At 39.6% G+C, this 24,628-nt stretch overlaps 1 protein-coding gene across 1 annotated transcript in view; it reads right to left on the bottom strand.

Moving 5' to 3' along the window:
- Positions 1-3,058: 3,058 nt before the first annotated feature.
- The window catches only part of LOC101852492 (F-box/LRR-repeat protein 2), a gene marked incomplete at its 5' end in the record, with an annotated part of 26,664 nt that continues 5,094 nt past the window's right edge, over positions 3,059-24,628 (bottom strand). Inside the window, 12 exon segments of the mRNA XM_013085384.2 lie at positions 3,059-4,286; positions 6,328-6,528; positions 7,876-8,019; positions 8,788-8,902; positions 9,739-9,876; positions 11,917-12,033; positions 13,058-13,165; positions 15,346-15,405; positions 17,634-17,709; positions 19,294-19,334; positions 20,927-21,024; positions 22,691-22,804. Coding sequence (XP_012940838.1) covers positions 4,165-4,286; positions 6,328-6,528; positions 7,876-8,019; positions 8,788-8,902; positions 9,739-9,876; positions 11,917-12,033; positions 13,058-13,165; positions 15,346-15,405; positions 17,634-17,709; positions 19,294-19,334; positions 20,927-21,024; positions 22,691-22,804 — 1,334 coding nt within the window. The 3' untranslated portion in view covers positions 3,059-4,164.

Raw genomic sequence — 24,628 nt, 5'->3', positions numbered from 1 at the left:
TTTCAAGTTTATTTTGCATTGTATTCCTTCTGAATATTCAGGACCTTCCAATAAAAGATGTTTAAAAAAATGTTTTGATGGTTCTCGTTCCTTTATAAAATTATATTTGAAAAACAAAATTTATATATATATATATATATATATATAGAGAGAGAGAGAGAGAGAGAGCGCGAGAGAGAGAGAGACGTTGGTCCACATTCCAAAATTATGTTAAATACTTTTTGTTTTTTCACAAAAGGTAAATCGCAGGAATTACCATCCAGCAACCAGTTGTGACCTATCCTTCACAACACTGGACGCAGGCCAGCAGGATGAATGCAGGATTTCTCTCTCAAGGCTCGCGACTACGGTCGAACCTGCTCCAATGCCACCTGTACAAATGGCCACTTCCCACTTCCTCCCTTGCGTATTCTTTACATTATCATGACACTGTGTAAGGTGGCCACTTTTCTTCTCGAGAGTGGGTGGCTGTCTTAGGCAGTTTTATGCAATCACAAGGTTCTCTTCATTACCCGTAGCTTCTTCTCATATATTCTTTTTGAGTTCCAACCCACCGTTATGGGAAAATCATTAATACTTGATAACACTTAAGGAACTTACAAGGTTGTAACCAAAAAGAAGAAAAAAGAAAATTTAAAAGGTTGACATTGCAGAATAATAATAATATGAAGATCCTTTTTATCTCGCCAATTCCTGTGAGCACACAGCTCTAGGAGCTTTACATATACCCAAGTACAAATTCATTTAAAATGAACACTACTCTACATATAAAGGCAGACACAAGCAGTCATACAATAGAAAAGAAGGCAGCAAGACCAATATATCAGAAATGCTGGAACTTTCCAGAAAAAAGGCACCCTTGCAACATGAAAGGGCAGGAGCAGTTGCCCCATAAATCTACAAGAAAAACAAACAACTGCATTTATTGTGTTGCTTTCCTAAAATTTCTCTGATGAGTCAAAACCCTGCATTTGTACAGGGGTCGTTTTAGTAAGAATTTTACGGCATTTGTAACACAAATAGGTTATACTGTCCCCGTGGTTTTATGCACTCCGCATAATTTAGCAAAATTTGATCATTTTTTTGCATAATTTCTGATTATTTTCCTCTATCATTCTTTGTTAAAAGTAACAGAATTGCATAATTTCAAATTTTTAGGCTCAGTTTGTCAAACACCCACCATGGCGCATACTGCTTAAGAACAAAGCAGGCTTGCCAACTTTTGAGATACTGAATTCTGGAATTTTGATTGCTCTTGAGCGCCACGGATACACACTTCTGAGATAGGCTACAGAAAAAAACCCCACCCACACCACAAAAACAGCTCAAACAAACCAGTGGAGAAACAGAGAGAGAGAGAGAGAGAGAGAGAGAGAGAGAGAGATGAGAATGTAACAGTACAGTTACTACACATACCCCTTCGCCCATGCCTTCGAGTTTTGTTTTTTCTAAGAAAAAATAATTAAATCATTTTCGGGGGGGGGACCATTGCGCTGGCGTCTCGGGAAAGGTTCGGGAACGACGATGGCAATTCTGGAATTTCCTGAAAAATTCAGGAAGGTTGGCAAGCCTGGCGTGCTTTTCTTTCGGGCTTTAAAGCACAGGGAGCAAGAATTCGACCGAAGTCGGAGAACCATTCCCGACAGAAAAGCACGCCTGGACTGCCTCTCGTCCTTCATAATTTGCGACAAACAACATAAATGGAAAATCTGTATAGAAATGAAATCAAGCCCTTTTAATTAGGGCATTGCCAAACAGACGCTTTTTGATAGAAAATTGGCCAAAGTCCACAGCTTCGCTAAATAATGTTACTGACTTAGGAAAGCAAAATATCAGACAGCTTGGCGCCTATCTAAACAAAGCTGGGACCAAAGGGAGTATCATAATGAGGTAGATTTAAACATTGTCGCAACAAACATCCAATTTCAAGATCAGAAATCATACTTGAGTGGGATAGATCACTGTATAATATAAAAACGCAATCTATTATTATCGTCATCCCTTTCCCAATATGCGTGTCAACAACCATTTGAGCAGCGACCAGTTTCTTTTTTAAAATATGTCCAAACAAAGGAACAGGACAGAGTAGGGGATGGCTGGGTTTGGGTGAAGTACGGTGTGGCTTAATGCCACGGAGGCGCTACACTAGCCGTGAAGGCAAACCTGGGTCACCCTGGAGCATCACTGGCCAACGGGGTTCTGGTGAAGTTACGACGGGTCTAGCAAGCCGGTAATGGATAAAAAAACAGCTAAAAAACAAAGAAAGGAGGAAAATAAATGGACAGACTCTTACAGAAAATGGAATGGAAAAGTCAAACGAGCACAAGACAGAACAATGAAAATTGAAACATGGAATGTGTGCGGATTAGGAGACAAGGAACCACAAAACTAAATAAGGAATGCAAACACCTGAACATGAAAATTTCCATCTAAAAAACAGAAGTTATGAAGGTCAGCAGAAACCCAGGAAAACTCAACATCCTTATTGACGGAACACAGCTCCAACAAGTAGAGGAATTTAAACATTATTTGGGAAGCATCTTCACACAAGACGGACGTATGGACAAAGAAATAGAAACAAAAACTATGAACGCAAATGCAGTGACCTACCAGCTAGCACCCCTGCTAAGTCACAAGAACATCCCAACCTAAGTGAAATCCCAGCTCATCAATAGCATCTTCATACCAACATTAACATACCAGTGTCAAACATGGTCTCTAAACAAGGCAAAAGAAAGAAAAATCAATGCAAGCGAAATGAGGTGTCTCCGCAAAAACCATCAACGTCACCAGAAGAGACCGCAAAAGAAACTAAACCATACGTCTACAAACTGGAATGCCACCATTAATAAAATTCATAGAGCATCAAAGAGTTATATGGTTTGAACATCTAACCAGAATGCCCCAGAAACAACTAGCAGCTAGAGCTTACAACACCAGAGAATCCGGCTTCAAATCAAGAGGAAGATGAAGAATTAGAAAGACCTGGCTGGATGGGGTTAAAAAGGTCCTGGAACAACATATCTATCACAGACGCTACACAACTAGCACAGGACCGAAACTTGCACCTCCCCTTGACATCCTAAGGATACCAGAAGAAGGAAAAAGTAAGTAAGTAAGTAAATAAAGGAAGTGTTTCTGCCTACCTAAGAGGACATTTGGTCCACAAAAAAAATCGCAGTGAAAATGATGGAGACTGCAAAATGGTTCTAAGTGGAGTGCACTGTGTCAGTTCTGTAAAGAGCAAAACATATTCAATGGCCAAAGTCCAAAATTATGAAATACATGTACAGTCTACTCTGCTCTTACAGTAGCCAAATGTCCAAGACAATCTCCTGTACAAATGACCACTCCCCACTTCCCTTCTTGCATTTTATCTCTATTCCAACGACACTGCCCAAGGCATCTATGTGTCTAAGACATCTGATCAGGGAAAACTCTTGACTGTACATGTCGCCAGTGGCACAAGCAATCCACTTAATTCTTTAACCAAGGAATTATTTTCCACATTTTGACAGAATTTGTTCAAGATCTCGTGAAACACGTATACATGTAAAATATTTATAAAAATGCTAAAACGTTGTCAAAAATTAAAGGAGTAGCTGTATTACCTGTATTACCTGTATTACCTGTCCTGGGCAACAATGTCATTGCACACCACACTGGTCCATAAGTGCTCAGTTCCCCCCAGCACCAAAGCCCACAAGGTATCCAAACGATTGTTCCGGTGGCTGTCTGATTGTGGCGACGTCTTTCCTTTTATTTATTTTAATCTAACGCTTCAGAGTCAAAATAAATCTACTCTTTTACACCAGAGACAAAAATATAACCCTACTAGTTTCTGACGTGTTGTGCCTATCTGGAATCATGAAACGCAAGAAAACAGTAAGCCTTGACCACAGCATTAAACTGCACTTTGGTGATGCTGAAAAGTGCATCTTTGACAGAGCTTTGGGAAGTTGTAAAAATCGAAAATACAAAAAAATTTGAACTTGAGTGGATTGCTTGCGACAGCGACGGTGTGTTCTTAAATGCATGGGCATAATAACTTTATTTTAATATTACGGCAATTTGGCTCCCAGTTCCATGACAACAGTGTCGCCCAAACACTGGTTGCCGCCATTTTGATGCTTGGGCTCACAATCAAAGGCGCTCGAATTAAGACTAAGACATCTCAAATCGTTCTGCCTCCAAGGGATCGTCATTCAAGAGGAATTCATCGTCGTCCTCGCCGCCGGTGGACTCAAAATCGGAAGAGTCTGTGTCCGAGTCCGGGTCGCGGTAAGCTAGAAGATAAGAGAACAGAGGAGATGGTCTCAAATTCAACAAATTTCCAAACTCGCATGAGAACAACAGCTAAAAAACATAGACAAGAAAAACAAAATATGTCACCTACTGGAGGGAGAGAATTAAATAAATTTGAGACTTTAGCCGCTCTCCTCAGATCATCTCATTCAAAATGCTTTTTTAAACTTAAATGAAAGCTATGACTAAAAATGTAGACTACAAAAAATGAGGTCCACAAATTTGAGAAAATTGAATAAGTTTGAGAATGTTCATACTCTGGTCAGTAAGACAATTCTAAGAAAAATATTGCTCACCAAAAAGTGCCTTGACAACATTATTATACCAGATATATCAATATACCAGAATGCTGTGCATGTCTTTCTTCAGCATGTGAAAAATGCTGTGACCATGAAAGTGCATGCGAAGCATGAACACTGAAGTCTTTTCCATTTTAAAAAAAGTGAGGCATCGAGGTTAAATCAGTCACTCATTTATATTTAAAAAATTAAATAAAAGAAAATGAAATTTGTTTCTCCGATCTGTTATTTTTATCAATTTTTTTGTTTTGGCCTTTCCACCTTTTCCTTTTATGTCTATTTAAAAACATGTTTCTGCTTTGATTTTACAGAAAAACGTAGATTAGACCTGCATGTGAGCCTCAACCAGATTGTCTGAAAATTTTGCGCAACCCCCCCCCCCCCCCAAAGAGCTTTTGTGGGTGTCATAAGGAAGGACTTCCGAGTAACCAGCAACCACCCCAACAAACACAATAAAGAAGTGACCTAACTCTAAAACACAATAAAGAAGTGACCTAACTCTAACCCTACCCCTAGACCTACCCTAAAAAAGAACCTGCAAGGGCCTCATGTAAAAAGGCCAGCACAAGTCCAAAATGAAAACATTTTTAAAATTAAAAAACCACACTCCAAAACAGTCAAGGAGCATAATATGGCATACATCTACATTGCTGTAATAGGGTTTGACACAATAACACAACAGAATTGGAATATGAATCCTCCATATAGATCTAGATCTTGTAGAACAAGTGAATAGGAATAGACCTTGAACTAGAAATCCGCATCCGACTCCGAACAGAGGGACTCAGCTGAGTCTAGATTATAAATAAATAAATAATTCACGCACCTGATGAAATGCTTTTTACCAACATTAATATTACAGCACAACTTATGATAGGGTTTGACACAATAGAATTGGAATATGAATCCTCCATTGAGGTCTATAATGATTTATATAAATCTAGATCTAGATTCTATTAGAACAAGTGAGTCGGACTTGAATGAATCCACACGATCTGAACAATTGAATTAGTCAACAAACGAAATTCAAAATGGCCACTCGAGCACGAAACTCAAAGTAGATAATTTAGGTCGTCGTCCTTTTTCGTATTCGCATTTCTACTCAGGTTCCGACAATTATGTCGGAAACGCCTACGTCGGCAGTCGGCACGAAAACGAAAGTGCCGACAAAGCCGACGGGAGAAAAAGGGGGCGCTGGCAGTCGGCCAGGCCTCGCACTACGCACATTGACTGATACAGGTGGGCCTAGCGATAGCATCGGCCGGCTCACGGGTCGGGTCGCGATTGTCTGATTTCAGACGACTGTCGGCAAACATGCAGGTCTAGTAGATCAAATGAGCAATAAATGTTAATTTATCGTTTCCAAGGCTACTACAGCTTTGGAAGTCACCAAACTTTGGCAGCCATTTTCTCGCTAAATTCTATGACACCAGGCAAATCCCACCTCTTTCAATTGCGAATATCTCAACTTCTATTGAAAATAGATGAATAATAGTTTTCACCAAAAGCAGAGAAAATGAACAGGCGTTATGATTAGATTATACCGACAGCTCCACATGTCCAAAAATTGACAAGTGCCTGATTTCACTGCATGGACATACAATAAATATTCTGCTCATATTTTGAGCAACAAACATGTTACGTTAGCAACAGTTTGCCTCCATTTCTTTTGAAACTGGACCAGACAACAACTAATTCTGCGCGTCAAATATTGCTACCGTACCCGTTGCATCCACTTTGTTGAAGCTCATGGGCCAGTAACTGCGAGCCTCCAGCAGCTCCATATTATGCTCACTCAAATCAAAGGCTTCTTGATCTGACCAACACCTCCAAGAAATTTTCGCGGAGTACTTTGGCCGGTAATAGTCGATGAACCTGATGCCTTTCCGGTTGTCCATGCTACTGCTACTGGGGATGGTTTTCACTGAAATGGAAAGACCACAGACCTAGAATTATTACGCTGAACATTGCAACGGGAAAAAAAAGTCGAAGTCATACAGTTTGATTTGAGTTTAGTTTAGTAGGGGTTTTACGGCGCTCGCAACTGCATAAGGTCATATGAGCGCCAGAAGATTAGAGGTGTTACAAGAGAGTAACAAACATAAAAAAGATGAAGGGGAGATAAGGACAATACATGTTTGATAGGAAAGAAGAAGCAAACCACACCAGAGCACCCGCCAACCACCCACTTTGATTTGAGTAAAACAGAGCAGATCAACACGACAATGTTAATCTAACCGTGGGCAAAAAAAAGCAAAGACTTTTTGGTATTAGTAAGTGTTTTACGGGACTTGCAACACAATGTGGTCATATAGACGCTGGGGATTTGAGGTGTTGCAAGACAGTAACAAACGCAAAAAAGAAGGGGGGAAAGATAAAGACGATAGATGTTTGATAGGAAAGAAGGAGCAAACCACACCAGAGCACCCGCCAACCACCCACATAGCAAGACCGATAGACAAAAACAACAGAAGGAAAGTAAAGAAGAAAGACCCATTGGCGACACCAGCCCACCATCGTTAAGCCAATCTTATAACAGCTGGGGCAGCCTGTTCAACCTGCGTAGTGCCACAACTGCCATAACCAGCTGCTGCCGTTGCATAAATTCAGTACCCCCAAAACCGTCCGCTGCAAGAGTTTGCCAGACTGTATTTGTTATTCAGTAAGAACTACTCCAGTAAGAGCTATTGAATGCTAAACTTCATACAATTTTTGACATAATGGTATCATCATTCTTTTCAGTACAGGTCTTCTGGGCTATTTTCACCGATTTTCTAAAGATACACACCATGTGAAGTAAACCTAGCTGCCTCCATTAGCATGGTCTTCAAGTAGAGTGGTACTGTGGAGCCCATGGTACTGAGAGGGTTAATAATTTTCAAAAAAAGAAAGATAAAACAAAATATGTTGTTATGCATCTTAAAACAAACACCAGGGATGTATCTTAAGATTTAAAGTTTTTTTTCCAAAACAAAATTATGGCACTTTGTCTCCCTGAATTTTCAGGAATCTAATTTAACCGAAAGTAGATTTTTCGAGAAGCTACAATACAGTTCTTCACATTAGGAGAGAAAGGAATGTGCACGAAGCTGTTCTACTTCTGTCATTTAAAAATGTATATATTTTTCGAGTGAAAAAAAAAGTCTTACACTGAAATTTGGCCTAAAAACAAACATTTCCCAGATGGTTCTGGAACATCGCCTGGTGTCACTCATGCCTCATTACAAGCAGCCTCAAGACAACTAGGAAAAGCAGAAAACAAAACACATACTTGTGAAATAGCAAAGGATTTTACGGCCCTTTCGCATCTCAGCAGCCTTATGGAAGCATTCCAATGATTCATAGGTCACAAAAGGGTTGCCGGCCACATCAATCTCTTCAAGTTGGGGGCACTTCATGGCAGCTTCCAGCATAACTTGAGGGAACGGAACGACAGATAAGCAATTAAGACATTTGTGTTTTCACATGGGTTTTTTTTACATGTCTTGTTTTGTTTTTTATTATTAAAGAAGACCAGTCTCCGCCCACTAGATAAAACTGAAGCTAAAGCTCCAGCTTCTGGAAGTATCGTTTGTTTTAGTAAGAGTTTTACGGCACTTGCAACACAATAAGGTCATATAAGCGCCGAAGATTAGAGGTGTTACAAGAGAGTAACAAACATAAAAAAGATGGAGGGAAGATAGAGACGATAGATTTTTATAGGAAAGAAGGAGCAAACCACACCAGAGCTCCCGCCAACCACCCACGGGAAGTTTCGTTCACTCCAGCTTTGAACTCGGCCCAAAGGCAGAAAAGCCAGGACCAGATGCCGCACTTTGAACTTGTTTGGCTGTTGGGCAGGGGGTCCTGCTCTGCAAAAAGTGATTATCTTTGAATTCTGCTCCGGATGTGAAATAATTTTTGCATTGGCACTGATCCCTGAGAAGAAGGGCTACTCATCCATTTTTACAGGATTCAACCTTTTAACTCCCATAGAAACAGTGCTGTCTTACTTAGACTTAAGCTTACAAGAAATAGCTCGGATGTCAAAGACTGAATTTCTTGTGACCATGGGGGAAAAAATTCACCGAGCTATCAATGTTGTAAAAAGATTCAGGAATTAATCATGTGCTTCAATGTTTGCAGAATACAAACAGTGTAGTAAATCTACCCAATCAAATGTAGTAAACTTTTCAGTACATACTTCTGTCAGAAATAGTTTTGCTTCCTTGGAGCAACAGCTTCCTCAGATTCCCTCTGTTCACCGTGTCTAGCAACGATTCATCGGTGATGTTTTGAAGATGGCAGGCATTCAGTACCTGAAAAGATCAATACGAGTTCAAATTTGTTCCACTGTATCATCATTTTTTAAAAATTAATTAATAAACCTTTATTAATCTCTAGCGTGAAAGTTGAAAAGTCTTCTTTTTTTTATTAGCAGGCATTTTTTTACTCCCCCATTCACACAATTTAGATCGTTTACGAGGCGGAGGGCCTACCCGTGCTGAGATGGATACATTATCCCAGCAGAAATACCCTTCCAACAAGGGAACCAAACTTGGTTTTTCTACATGAAATGGCAAAGCACCCAACTCTACACCACAGACACCAGTCATATGGAACTGGAAACTTATTCTTCTGGAAAATATTCATAGCAAGCTTTCTCAGATTATTCCACCCTTTTTCTTTGATGTCCAGTGTACTGTAGTAATGACATCCTTTCCTTAAAAATGATGGTCCTCGTTAAAACAAAAAACTGTGTCCTGTTGTGGATGAAAAAACGGTATTTAATCATCAACCTTTCCGTGAAATGTTTGAATGCACGCACGTCAATTTTTTAACCAGCTGACAATGCATTCCAACCGTGAGGGGTTTCGCTTTCCATGGCAATTCTCCAGCTCACAATAATCGGACATATAAACAACTACAACTTACACCACTGTAATGAGGAAAAGCTGAACTTTTACAAGGTGTACAGCATTTGGTGATTTATAGCAAAAGACCAAAGAAACAAAGATCTGAACTACCACAAATTCACCGAAGCCAAGCGCTCGGAAGGCCGCCAGAGCCTGCGAGGCTGTGTCTGCGCTACCTGTTTTAAGTAATCAAACAAACAAACAAACAAACAAACAAAAAAAAACCATAACGCCAATACCTCCAGATGCTTGAGATTTGAAATCTGTGTGACCGACTTATCAGTCAGCTTGTTGCAGCTGATATCTAAATCAACAATATTGACGCATCGACGGCAGACCAGTGAGAAATCGCGGTCTTCAAGGCCAGTGTTTTGAACCTGAAATAGGATTTTTCAAAAAGGAAAGCAGCATATCAGAAAAAGAATACTTTTTTTTCCATTGTAAGTGTTTTATGGTGCTCGCAACAGCATAAAGTCATATGAGCTTGCGGGACACATGAAGTATTTTCAGTTATGAAGGAATTAATAAAAAATCTTCTTCTTAGCTGAAGTGAAAGTAAAGAAAAACACATCGACATGACAATGGCCATTTAATCCAAAAGAAAAGGAATATAATAGAAAGACAGTAATAAAACAGAAATAGAGTCCACTCTTGTCGTAACTGAATTAAGTGAACACCCCTTAAACTGACTACCATTCATAAGTTTGTTTCTGTATTTTCCTAAGTTGTTTCGACGTTTCCTGACACAGATAAGAAACTACTAGGGCAACAAGAAGTTAGTTTTAGTTAGTAGAGGTTTTACGGCGCTCGCAACTGCAAAAGGTCATATGAGCGCCAAGGGGTGGATGTCAACAGAGAAGTCCTTACAGGGAATCAGACTTACTCTGCTCACCTCTCTAGCTTCAGCAGCACAAAGTCTGCTTCGACTATCAAGGCATCCCGGAAATAGAGGGTCACAAGAGTGTGACAAACATACCAAAAAAGTAGAGGATAATGGCGATAGTAAGGATGAGGAAAGAAAAAGCAGTAGTTCCCTGTGGTAGTTCAGGCACAGTTATGAGCATGACATTGTTAGATCAGCCCGCCATTTACAATTCTACTGTGCACTAGAACGAGAAATATCCCCCCTTTGGGAATGGCCTAAAGACACTTCAGTCAGTGGCACCGCCCCGTGGGGTAGGGCAACAAGAACTTACTCGAAATGTAATTCACTGAAGCATCATTTCCAGACCCAAGTAGAAGTAAACCAGGTATACAAACAATTAATATTTCGTTACCTCAGAATTACAAAGTTCTATCAGCTCAGTACCTAATTTTGAGAAATTTGAAGTTGAAAATTTTGAGTTTCACAATATTTTAAGCTTTTTCGAATGCAATCTTAACATACCTCGGTTAGAAACAGCAGCACCGAATAATATTATAATGAACTCACCCAGCTCATTTGCATATGAGCTGGGCCATGTGACTTTGTCTCGGTGTTTAATATATCTTGATAACGACTCACAATAATCTTACGATTTTGATAGAGCAGATAAAACATTTGATTTCTGACCTCATGGTCTCAGTAAATCAAAACGGCCAAAATTGTCGGACAGAACTTTGTAATTCTGAGGTAGCGATGAGTGTAACATTTTATGACTCTGTGCACTTCCACATCATTTTAAAACCAACAACACAATTCAACAGTAGTGGTTACAGAGGGCGTCTTTCGAAAGGCAAAACAATTTAGTGTACTTGACAAGTCTTTGCTTGTTTGGGTAAAGAGATGCACATCAACACAATAACAGTCATTTGGTGCAGGGGGAAAAGTAAGACAGATAGACAGAAACAACACAGGGAGAGAAAAGAAATGGGACCTACTAGTGATGCTCCCCCCTTCCACCCACTTGATAAGCCTGCAGAGTTGGAAGTTCGTTTTTTATTTGTAAAGTGTTTTACGGCGCTCGCAACTGAATAAGGTCATATGAGCACGCGGGACACATCTAATATTTTCAGTTGGTAGGAAATTTTGAATTTTGCGCGGGTGGCGGCTGAAGCCCACTCTTATCGATTTTAGACCACCAAGGGATCTTTAACGTGCGCAACTTGCACACGGGCCCTCCGAAATTTTTCGCCCTTGTCCGAGAAGGCTAGGTGTAGATCTTTCCTACCAGTAGATCAGGGGTGTGGCAGAAAGACAGCAGTAAGGAGGAGCCAAGGAGTAGCAGTAGAAAGGCTGTTGGAAGTTCACATGCACCTAACTAACTGTTTCAAATGTGAAAAGTAGCGTTCCCAGCCTCGTACGCCTACATTTTCCAAGCGAACCTAAAATATCGTGACATTTATGAAAATAACAATATTTTTTTCTCCGGAAAACCTCAAAGATCGATAACAACAATAAAAAGGGGATTGATAACAGCCAGAATGGAAAATCTTACATTTAGACTGATCAACAGATTGGGGTTGACCAGGTGATGAACTGTATGCGGCGCTGGGTCTTTTGAGATATCCGGAGGATTGGCACCCATACTGAACACTCTGAGATGATGCAGAGACTGGAAATGGAAAGAAAAAAAAAAAATATTGGGAAATTACATTTATTGATCTTCCTGGCCAAATCTGGAATACAGTGGTATGTACAAAGTACTTTCAGATTAATTCAAAGCGTAAATCAACATTACATAATGTCAATACCACCCCAATACAGTCAATTTTACAAAATTGCCATTAATGGTCACCAATATCCAGATTAATCCAAAGCGTAAATCAACATTACATAATACCAATACCACCCCAATACAGTCAATTTTACAAACATGTCATTAATGGTCACCAATATGCAGTGCCCTATTTTATTTTTTTTTAATTTCTAGTTATCACAAGTTTTTTTGTTTTTTTTAGTAGAGGGTTTTACGGCACTCGCAACTACATAGGTCATATGAGCACCAAGGGGTGGGTGTCAATAGAGAAGTCCTTACAGGGAATCAGACTGACTCTGCTCACCTCTCTGGCTTCACCAACACAAAGTCTGCTTCGACTATCAAGGCACCCGGAAATAGCAGTTCACAAGAGAGTGACAAACATACAAAAGAAGAAGAGGAAAGATGACGAAAGCAAAAGTAGATGTTGATTTTCCCGATCGAGCCTCTGTATCACACGTACACTTCCACCTGCCGCCATAGCCGCCTACTCGCGTGAAACGTACTCTCAGACCGAGAAGAGCCGAATGAATATCACAATCACGACTGACAAAAATATTTTTTTCGCGGGTCAGTTTACAGATTTCCTCAAATTCCCGGGGCATTCTCGGGTCTCTGTGATTTTTTTCTAAATTCCTGGGTTATTCCAAGGGCCCCTGGAATCCCGGGGCCTGGCAGTCACCTTGATAATATGTTAAAGCATGCACATAGCGTACACATACAAGGCGAAAAACTCACATAGTGAACAAATTTTCAGGTCGAGCATATTTAATAATTCTTTGAATTCTAAACACCATGAAATTTGTACATAACAAACAAATTTTTGTGTCTCGCTAATTCCGCTATGCTAGACGATATTCACAATATAATAATGTCTTACTTTCACAACAGCATTCAGTGTCTCCAGGGACAGTCGGCTACAGTGGTCTAGTTCCAGATCTTGTAGATTCGGGCACCTCTGGACAATGTTCATCACACCTTCATCTGTCTGGGAACACAAAAGCACAAAAACACAGGTCTGTCAATTGGAAATTATGACTGCATAAGATCATACGCATGCGTGGGACAATTTCAACAATTTTTAGTTTGATAGAATTAATTATGAATTTTGCACAGGTGACAGAAAATGAAGGTTTGAAAAAAAAAAATCAACCAACACAAACAACAAACAAGAGGAGCGGGGGCTCTCGTGGCCTAGAGGTTAAGGTGTTGGCCTCTCATTCAACAGGTCCCAGGTTCAAATCCGGTTAGCGACCGAAAAATTTTCTTCTCTAAATTTGTCTCCTTTCACCTCATTTCCTGCTCTCTAGCAATGTTCTGTCGTCTGCTTTCGTCTCCTCTTTCTGCACACACCCCCTCACCTCCTTTGCCCCTTCCTCTGGGCTCCTGATTCTTTCTGCAGCCTTTCTACTACTACTCCTACACTTCTTCTTACTGCTGTCTTTCAGCCACACCCCTGATCTTCTGGTAGGAAAGATCTACACCTAGCCTTCTCGGACAAGGGCAAAAAAATCTTGGAGGGCCCGTGTGCAAGTTGCGCACGTTAAAGATCCCTTGGTGGGCTAAAATCGATAAGAGTAGGCTTCGGCCGACACCTGGGCAAAAATCAAAATTTCCTACCAACTGAAAATATTAGGTGTGCCCGCACGCTCATATGACCTAATGCAGTTGTGAGCGCCGTAAAACACTGTACAAAAACAAAACAAAACAAGAGGAGCAGGAGAGAGTTACGAAAAAGTAACAGCTGCAACGACAAGATTGAATCAGAATAATTGACATGCTTTACACTCCCATTCACACAATTTAAATAATTTCAGTTAAGATAGCAACTACAGTCGAACCTGCCCTAACGGCCACTTCCCATTTCCTCACACGTGTATTTCTAACATTAAAATGAGACGTTTATAAGACGGCCACCTGTCCATCACAACCCCTTTTCTCCTGCACAATGGGTCACCATCTCAGACAGTTTCGACTGCATTTCAGTCTTGTCTGTCATGGCCAATCCACCCCTGCTGGTGGGGGGTTACTATGGAGGAGCAAAGAATACACCTGCCGTGATACTGCGTGTCGTAAGAGGCGACAAAAAGTGCATAGGTCTGGTCGCCCAAAAAGTGCCAGTTTGCGGAGGGCCAACTACCCAACCCAGTAAAAAACAGTAAGTTACAGAAACATGAACAAATACAGATTTCTATTTTTCGATCTTGGGAGACGGAGGAGCTTCTGCATCAGCAGGTGGGAAGACATGGAATAACATTAAGAGGCTAGCCCAGGATAGAGAAAAGTGGAGGGTGTTTGTCCGTAGCCTATACCCTGGTGCAGGGTGAGAAAGGCAATGATGATGATGATGTCATTGCCAACAAAAGATATGGTGAAATGGTACTGGTTGAACACCCCTATCAACACTAGTAGGTTATTTAAGAGGCGGGACCTCCAAGTTCGAAGTCCACCTCCCAAGTGACAGAGCCAAGTGAAAAATTCTTTGTGTATAGTGCACAACGTTGGACCGAGCTGATAACAAGTCCGGTAGCTTACCATTAGACTACCGACACCTCTACCAAAACTGAGTGGGATACAAGATTCCAACAGACAGACAGATGCCAGATAAAATAATCAGCTTGATCAGCAAGCCAACTCTTTCATGGATCCTGGAGAGGAGGGAGGAGCAGCTATAGCATTGTGCCCATAGCGATGATATCTATTCTCCTTGTTATAGTAGAGGTTTTTCGGCGCTCACAACTGCATAAGGTCATATGAGCGCCAAGGGGTGGATGTCAACAGAGAAGTCTTTACAGAGAATCAGGCTTACTCTGCTCACCTCTCTAGCTTCAACAGCACAAAATCTGCTTGACTATCAAGGCATCCCGGAAATAGAGGGTCACAAGAGTGTGACAAACAAACAAAAGAAGTAGAGGAAAATTACGATAGCAAGGATTAGGAAAGAAAAAGCAGCAGCACCCTGTTGTAGTTCAGGCACAGTTAAGAGCATGACATTGTTGGATCAGCCCATTTACAATTCTACTGTGCATTAGAACGAGAAATGTCCCCCCTTTGGGAATAGCCTAAAGACATTTCAGTCAGTGGCACCGCCCCGGGGGGTCATCTATTCTCCAGTCAGTAACCAAGTAAATAAGTGAGGATAAAACAAGTTCTCAATGCAGAACTCACCAGTTTGTGGCAGTCTCCCAGGCAAAGAGTCTTCATACTTGGCTGCGCATATTTTAAGAACTGCAGAAATAAACAATAATGAGAAGATACTCTCCATTCAAAAAGTCTATCCGGCTCAAACTCAATTTCAAAACTAATAATGAGAGTGGGCACCAAGGATTTTGGAAAATCCCTGAGAAATTTCCCAGTTTTATCTCAGATGTAAATAAGTAAGTTTATTCAGTGTTTAAGGCCATTGGCCCACATCACAAAAAGCAATAATTTGTTAAAGTTTTGATAATGAAAAAGTACAGTTTGTGCACATAGCTCTTATTATGAGTCAAACACTGCTTATTTCTGTCACTCAGCCAAGTCACGTTGGGAGGAATTAACAACTTCCTTTAATGGAAAAAAAATTGGACAAAAAAAAATAAAGCGAAATTCATCTTCAATTTCATGGGAGTTTAACATCTCACATAGCGGTGAATTTATTCATTTTCACCGATAAAGATTGTTATTGGATGGAAGGCTATGAGTTGGTATCTGAGTGAAACTGTTTTAGCAGGAGCTGATTGAGTCTCAGTGGCCAGTCATTGTATTCTTCTCAGCTGAACATCTCATTCTCCAAATACAACGTTGGCATTGTCATCAAATTGTTACCTTAGAAATACAAAATCTTTCTGACATCTTTGGCAATTTTGAGTTACTAAGACCATGAGGTCAGAAACCAAATGTGAGGCAGCGTGGTGGAATCAGGCTCTCGTCAATTTTTGGGCATGTAGAGCTATTGGTATCATCTTAAAGCTTGTTTACTTGTCTTTATTTGGATGAAAGAAATATCCATTTATCTTGAAAAGAAGTCAAGATATTTGCGAATGATGGAGGAGGGGGTCACCTGTTTTCAGACGTAAAATTAGTGAGAAAATGGCCGCCAAAGATTAGTTATTTCCTTAGCTTAAGAGTCTGTGGCAACTGGAAATTTACATTTATCGTACCTTTAATCAACGTTTTTCAGAAAAATCCACACAGAAATGAGTTCTTTAATGGACATGAAAGGTGTTGAACCAAAAAAAACAACAATTTGACAAAAATTTACAAATCTGCAGAAAAATGCAAGTTTCTTCATTTTGATTATTTTGACGAGAGCCTGATTCCACCACGCTGCCTCACAAATGTTCTTTTTGCTCTATCAAAATCGTAAGATTGTTCAGAGTTGTCATCAAGACATTCAAAGAATTACATTGGAGAATGCTCCACATGTCATGAGCAGAAGTCATCAAGACATTCAAAGAATTACATTCGAGAATGCTCGACATGTCATGAGCAGAAAGAACTTTGTAATTCCAGGACAGCTAAATGTTTGTCTTATATGGGTCGTTGTTGTTGTTGTTTTCAAATCCTTTTAGCTGCGAGCATTTCGCTCTCTTATATCAGGGCTCAATGGTTTTTAGTAATGACCATGAAGTAAATTAGTAATTTCCCGTAAAAATTAGTTTTAGTGCTCTCATTTTCAAATTACTATATTACAACAAACAAAAATATGTCTTAATTATGAAAAAATAGGGCTTATCGAAAATTAAATAAATGTGAAGGCCAAAGTTTTGCTTTAAACTCACCTCTTAAATCACAAAATGGTAGATGACTGATGTAATGGATTTAGGGTTGCATTTCAGGCTCTGGTGAGAGAGAGACAGACAGACAAACACAGAGAGAGAGAAAGAGTTCCTGCGTATGCGTGTGTGAGAGAGATATAGATAGATAGGGGGGTTGATTTAGAGATTGGCGGACGATTTACAGGTCTGCACTGAGAGTAAGACTAGTAAAATAAAAAAAGAGCCAAAAATATATATTTTTTAATAGCCAAAAATCTGCTGACGGTAAAAATCGTAATAAATCGCCTTACGATCAGAATTTCGTAGTGAGGCTAAAAATTCGTAACGATTACGAAAAACTCGGAATGTTTGGCAGCCCTGTTATATGGGTCAAAAAGCTATAGAAATATTTTTAACATTTTCTCCTAGCTGAGGACAACATGCACAAAGCCGGACGATCTGTTAGGAAACAGGTATAGCTGAGGGAAGTGAAGCAAGAGAAAGCATTGGTATTTCGGCCTAAAAAGCTGAGAAGGTTTCAAAATTGTGCGAGGAGTCCTCTTAGAGAAATTAAGTACCGTAAAGTACATTGAGCTTGCTTTTGAGAAAAGAAATGTGTTGTTCATATTAATCAATCTACTATCTTTATTATTCAGGTCTAGCCCCCCCTCCCAAAGAAATTTTTGTTTTGTTTTGAGTACAACTTTGAATACAAACCTTGCCGTTGATGATCTGATTTTCCATGCAGACAAATTTCTCCAGTTTCTGGCACTTGCGGAACAAATTCGCCACTCTGTGAAGTAAAACATATTTATGTATTTCACTATCCTAGAATTACAAAGTGCAATCTGCTCAGTACCTAATTTTGAACAAAAATTGACCTTAAAAATTTTGACTTTCACAACATTTTGTGGATGCAATTTGTTAAGATATCTTGATAACGACTCCGAATAACCTAACAATTTCGATAGAGCAGATAGAAAATTTAGCAGATGTAAAAGCAAGAACTGCCAAGGCAAGGTCAGCATTCAATCAATTATCAAAAGTCTAGAAAGTAAGCAACATCTCACTGCGCACCAAGATTCGACTCTTCAATTCCAATATCAAGTCTGTGCACCTCTACGGCTGCGAAACTTGGAAGACAACGAAGACAGTGCTGAATAAAGTCCAGACTTTCATCAACAGATGTATGAGGAGTATTCTAAGAATTAAGTGGCAGGATAGAATAAGAAATGAAGAGCTGTGCGAAAGGACAGGACAAAAGGACTAGAAGTAGAAATAGGGCTAAAAAAGTGGCAATGGATGGGACACACCTTCAGAAAGCCCAGCGGAAACATCACAAGACAGTTGCTGCAGAGGAACCAACAGGGAGCACGAGGCAGGGGTAGGCCACGGGAAACATGGAGGAGATGTGTGGAAAGGGACATGAGAGAGATGAAGCTCACTTGGAACGAACTTGGATGGAAGGCCCATGACAGAAATAAAAGGAAGAAGCTTGTATGTGGCCTATAGCGTGCCAGGGGTGAAAGGCATTGATGATGATGATGATGATGATGATGATGATGATGATGATGATGATGATGACTTCTGGCTTTAGTGTTCCCTTCTCTCCGGCGATTTGTACTCACCGCTCCTTTAAATATTCAGACATTTACGTACGCACTTTAGTTTTTATAGCCTGTGTATATGATGATGATGATGGAGATATTTCCGATATTGTCCAAACCGCACCAATACGTAACTTGTGGTGAACACTTTGTTGCTGTGGCGTCATCACCCATTTATTTTTCTCAAATACTATGTTCCTGATGAAGCCTTATTGGCGAAACGTTGAACTGTGAAATATATTTTTTTTTGGGAAATACAACAAGGTCTTAACTGTTTTAATACCTTCTTTATACAATGATGATGATGATGATAGAACATTTGGTTTCTGACCTCATAGTCTTAGTAACTGAAAACAGCCAAAAATGTAAGATAGAACTATGTCATTCTAAGGCAGCGACCCCCCCCCCCACCCCTTCTCCCCAAGATTGACTTTAAAAAAGTAAAATACAGCAATTTCATTTTAGGAGAAAATACAACAGTTGTTCACATAGGAAGTACCAGATGCATTATGGCTTGTACAGCCTCCATTTCAAAGTGGCCTACCTGCAGCTAGGATTTCCCCCTCAAGCTTCTTTTCAGAGGTAATATTATATTACCCTAACCTGTTCAAAGTAAAATGCAGCCATTGGCCACACTTGACATAAAATATAACTCAATTCCTCTTTCTATAAATAATAATAATACTGTTTGTGTACCAGTTTATCCCACAAACAGGCATAGGTGTGTTGAAGATGATATAGTGACTTGGTTAACATGAATCCATACATACCCTTTTTCTCCAACTGGATAGCATCTATTGATAGTCAATGACTGTAAGAAGAAAGAAAAAAACACAAACGACCCTGACTCACCATGTAAAGATATGTCTTTAAAAGTTAATCTAAAACACATAACACGGAAAACATTATGTTAATCAGATGGCATCATTTTGATAGGACTGGGCAGGGAAAAATAAGCAACAGAACCTTATAAGTTAAAATAATACAACAGTCCTCGCACATGAGCAAGCCATGTCTAATAATAATAATAAATGACATTTATATAGCGCTCAACCCCGATTTAAGTACACAGGCTCTGAGCGCTTTACAATACAGTACAACTTACAACAGTAACATAAAACGTTGTGTTTTGACTAAAGAAAATAATTCCAAATATTCATCTCATTAATCTAAAAACAGAAACAACTTCAGCTGGCATTTGAATGAATCAAAAGATTTGATCTCTCTTAAAGTACTTGGTAAAGCATTCCTGATCTTGGAGCCTTGGTATTCAAATGTCCTTTCACCAATTGTTTGAAGTTTCATAGATGGTAAAATAAATTTCTTTTTGTCAGCTGATGACCTTAAACTACGAGTTGGAATGTACAGTCTTAACAAATTATGTCTACAAACCCAGTCCAGGGTAGAGACAGTTTTTGCCATGAGAGAATATTTTTCCTTCCTAAGATCTACATGCTAAAGAACCTGATCAGGGACAACCCCCCCCCCCCAAAAGAAAAAAACAACAAACAAAACAAACAGGTTCACACTGAGAGACGTTGATCTATCTAACCACCCAGTTTCATTGTTAGGAAAAATAAATAAATTTGTGAGGCATCGTGGTGGAATCAGGCTCTCGTCAATTTTTGGGCGTATTGAGTTATTGGTATCATCTTAAAGCTTGTTCATTTGTCTTGCTTTCAATGAAAAAAATTACTCATCCATCTTCAATAGAAGTGGGGATATTTGGGATTGAAGGAGGTGGGGGTCACCTGATTTAAGAGGTAAAATTAGCGAGAAAATGGGCGCCAAAGCTTGGTAAATTCCAAAGCTGGAGAGTCCATGGAAACTGTAAATTTATATTTTTGTGCCTTTAATCAACATTTTCGGTGAAATCCTCATAGGAATGTGTTTGCAAACGGACATAAAAGGTGTTGAGCCCCAAAAAAAAAAAAATTGATAAAAATTGCTCAGCAGGGAGAAAACTGTTGTTTTCTTTGATTTCATTATTTTGAGAGAGCCTGATTCCACCACGCTGCCTCACATTTTTGAAGGATGGGTGGGGAGAGAAGGGGGGTTTATTGGTTGATTGGGTTTTTTTTCAATGTAGACGTTTTATACAGCCATCGACACTGCTGTACTTGAGAACAGTTTTAGTTTAGTAAGAGTTTTACACTTACAACACAATAAGGTCATATAAGTGTCGAAGATTAGAGGTGTTACAAGAGAGTAACAAACACAAAAAAAGGAGGAGAGATCAGGACGATAGATGTTAGATAGGAAAGAAAGAGCAAACCACACCAGAGCACCCGCCAACCACCCACCACTTGAGAACAGTGGAGAGATTAATATAAAAAACAAACAAACAAACAAACAAAACAAAACAACACCAAATAAACATGAACTTTTCTCCAGTCTCCTCACCTTGAGATTCTTGCAGCCATTAGCCAGTTCCTCCAGACCATGATTATCTGCTGCCACGCCAGACATGTCCAGCTGTTCAATGTTCGAGCAACACTGACCTGTGGACAGAAGCATTCGACAGTGTTTAACCACCCTGCCATGACACAACTGTTCAGGTTTGTGAAAAGTCATCACCCCCCCCCCCCCTTCCAAAGATAAAAAAACAAAACCCCCGAAACTCAAACACAGAACAAAACAACTCTCCTACCATATGCAAATCGTAAACCTTCTGAGAGATAAATTACAGTAGTAGAATCTCCGGATAACATACTCCTTTCAGAACCAAGATTTTCAACATTTCAGTCGAGGTACATATTAGTCAAAAAGAGTAAAAATAATAATTGGGACTTCAGAAAGAGAATGTTCCGGCTGATACTGTGTTTTAAGCCATGTACAAGATCTTGAGATTGTTTCTGAGAGTTCTAAAGTCTGCTGGGTTAATAATAGTTGTAAAGTACATTGAGCAAGCTGAAGAGTGTGGAAATGCACCATAAAAATGTGATTGTTATTATACAGTCAAACCTGCTCTGACGGCCACCTGTACAAACGGCCACTTTCCATTTCCCCCCTTGCGTTTTTTCTATAAAGTTTAACTGTGTAAAACGGGCACCTGTCCAACGCGGCCGCGGTCACCACATTTTAACACACAACCCCTATCACACTAAGCAATAACATCTGTCTTAGACGGCCACCTTAGTGACTCCCATTACATTTTGTCATAAATTGTGCATTGGCCCCTGGCGTTGTGGGCGAGCCGTCATAATTCAATCACTTGTTGTTGTTGTTACGTAGTCCCTCCAACCGATCATGTTGCGTAGGACCCTCCCACTGTTGACCAATAGGGACCAATTTTCAGCTGCTGGTGAGATTAGCGAGTGATCCCTCATTCCCATAAGGAATTCATATATACAAATCGTAAGTGAGATGAGTGGTCACTGTTTATTCAGTCTGTAACAAAGGACGTCAACATGAACTTGTGACAGAAGTGTCGCTCGTTCTCCGAGTGGTGGCAACTCATGTGTTTGTTTTAACATGGCACTCAGTCTTCCTCGTCTGATACATTTCATTTTATTGTCACCCTTTCACTAAATCAGCAACAAAACAAAAATTACAAATGAAATACAAACCAACAACAACAACAAAAACAACAACAACAAAGAGGCTACTGACTACTTTCGATTGGGGCCTCAGATGGAAATGGTTTGTTTTCTTTCTCTTGATCAGTCCTGCCTAAGACGGCCACCTGTCTTATACGGCCACTTTTCTCCTTGACAATGAGAGGCCGTCTTACACAGGTTTGACTGTAGTTATCATAATAAAGCATATAATTTTACAATTACGTGGGATGGTGGGAGAATATCATATAATAAATATAAATGTGAAGTGTGCTGACAAAATAAGTTACTTCTCGGATTCAAGCCTTATGGAAAGAGATACATCACACTAATTGGTGAAGTTTTTACAATTTATAAGTCTGAAATAATAAAAAGGAACGTTATACTTAAAGAATATGACATTAATACAAAATTTGTGAATTTGACACTAGTGTCGATTTGTGGCCAATATCTCCATTTGCGGATTTCGAGAAGTAACTCATTTTGTCAGCACAACTCACAAATGATACACATTACAATTGTAAAAAGTTTCGTGTAAATTAACAAAGCTTTTCCATAATAAATTCATAAAGAAGAAAGCATCAGTGCGACAAATCCAGATTAGACTCACCAATGATGGATAAAGATCTGTTGCCAAATCTGGAGGACACTTGAGAAATGTCAAGAGACTTGAGATTTTGACTGCATCTTGACATTATCTTGTGGAATATATTTTCTGAGAAAGCTGGGGGAAAAAAATGAGTAAAATAAAAATTAAAGTCTCTTAAAATGACTCATTTTATTTATGGACCCATTAGTTTCCACTGGGATAAATACATCGTTGGTGCGTGATGCTTACGGTGTAAGGCATTTTTCCCAAATTTTTCAGGAGGGAGAAATAAATCAATTTATTCCAAAATGCGTTTTAGCAGAGTAACGGTTTCAACATATGGGGGTTTTTATAAGATAATACACAAGATGGAAGTGTTTGTTTCTTCCACATCTAGAAAATACATGTTTTTTTATCACTTCCACCGATAGCATTCCCTTATGTTGCGCTTCCCCTACTCACTTAGTCCAGCCCTTGATCCCTGCACGGATGACATTGCCCAATATGGCGCGTGCAAACCGCGGGAGGCATTCTTATACAAGAAGAGAAGGTGCTTCAACCCTCTCTCCTTGGGATCAGGAGTTTCGATAATATAAGACATGCATGCACCTGGGGGATTGGAACTTGCAACATTGAAAATAAAGACTTACCTTTTCCCTTCCGAACAACAGTAACATTGACAAAAACAAACAACTACGACACCAACAGCAACAAACAATAACAACCGACCTATTTTTTTTTAATCATAAAGATTTGGATTCTTTTACTTTAAAATAAAACAACAGAAACGTGGTCATTTATAATTAGCTAACCCCACAATATTCTGAAGAAAAAAATAATAATTTGGATTCTAAAACCCGTTAGAAGTTAAGACCTTTAAAGGAATAACCTTAAAAAATGAGGACATTCACTTGTGCATAAAATTTACTACAACTAGAACAGTTACGTCAATGCAAGTTGAAACAAGTACACAAGCAATGGAGTAAGAAGTAAATGACAAAAACAGGCTTTTCTCCCAAAAATCCCCCCACCCTCACATACATACACACACACACGCACACACACACAGACACATACACTAAAAATGGAAAAGATGTGAATGCGATCATCTCCGTAAAAAAGGTTTCTATTTTCTAACAACACCAAATAAACATGAACTTTTCTCCAGTCTCCTCACCTTGAGATTCTTGCAGCCATTAGCCAGTTCCTCCAGACCATGATTATCTGCTGCCACGCCAGACATGTCCAGCTGTTCAATGTTCGAGCAACACTGACCTGTGGACAGAAGCATTCGACAGTGTTTAACCACCCTGCCATGACACAACTGTTCAGGTTTGTGAAAAGTCATCACCCCCCACCCCCTCCAAAGATAAAAAAACAAAACCCCCGAAACTCAAACACAGAACAAAACAACTCTCCTACCATATGCAAATCGTAAACCTTCTGAGAGATAAATTACAGTAGTAGAATCTCCGGATAACATACTCCTTTCAGAACCAAGATTTTCAACATTTCAGTCGAGGTACATATTAGTCAAAAAGAGTAAAAATAATAATTGGGACTTCAGAAAGAGAATGTTCCGGCTGATACTGTGTTTTAAGCCATGTACAAGATCTTGAGATTGTTTCTGAGAGTTCTAAAGTCTGCTGGGTTAATAATAGTTGTAAAGTACATTGAGCAAGCTGAAGAGTGTGGAAATGCACCATAAAAATGTGATTCTTATTATACATAAAACCTGCTCTGACGGCCACCTGTACAAACGGCCACTTTCCATTTCCCCCCTTGCGTTTTTTCTATAAAGTTTAACTGTGTAAAACGGGCACCTGTCCAACGCGGCCGCGGTCACCACATTTTAACACACAACCCCTATCACACTAAGCAATAACATCTGTCTTAGACGGCCACCTTAGTGACTCCCATTACATTTTGTCATAAATTGTGCATTGGCCCCTGGCGTTG

Source organism: Aplysia californica, unplaced genomic scaffold, assembly GCF_000002075.1.
Source record: "Aplysia californica isolate F4 #8 unplaced genomic scaffold, AplCal3.0 scaffold00369, whole genome shotgun sequence".
NCBI lineage: Eukaryota > Metazoa > Mollusca > Gastropoda > Aplysiida > Aplysiidae > Aplysia > Aplysia californica.
Note: the sequence above shows the minus strand (reverse complement) of the source record. Positions and strands in the feature narration are given on the sequence as shown.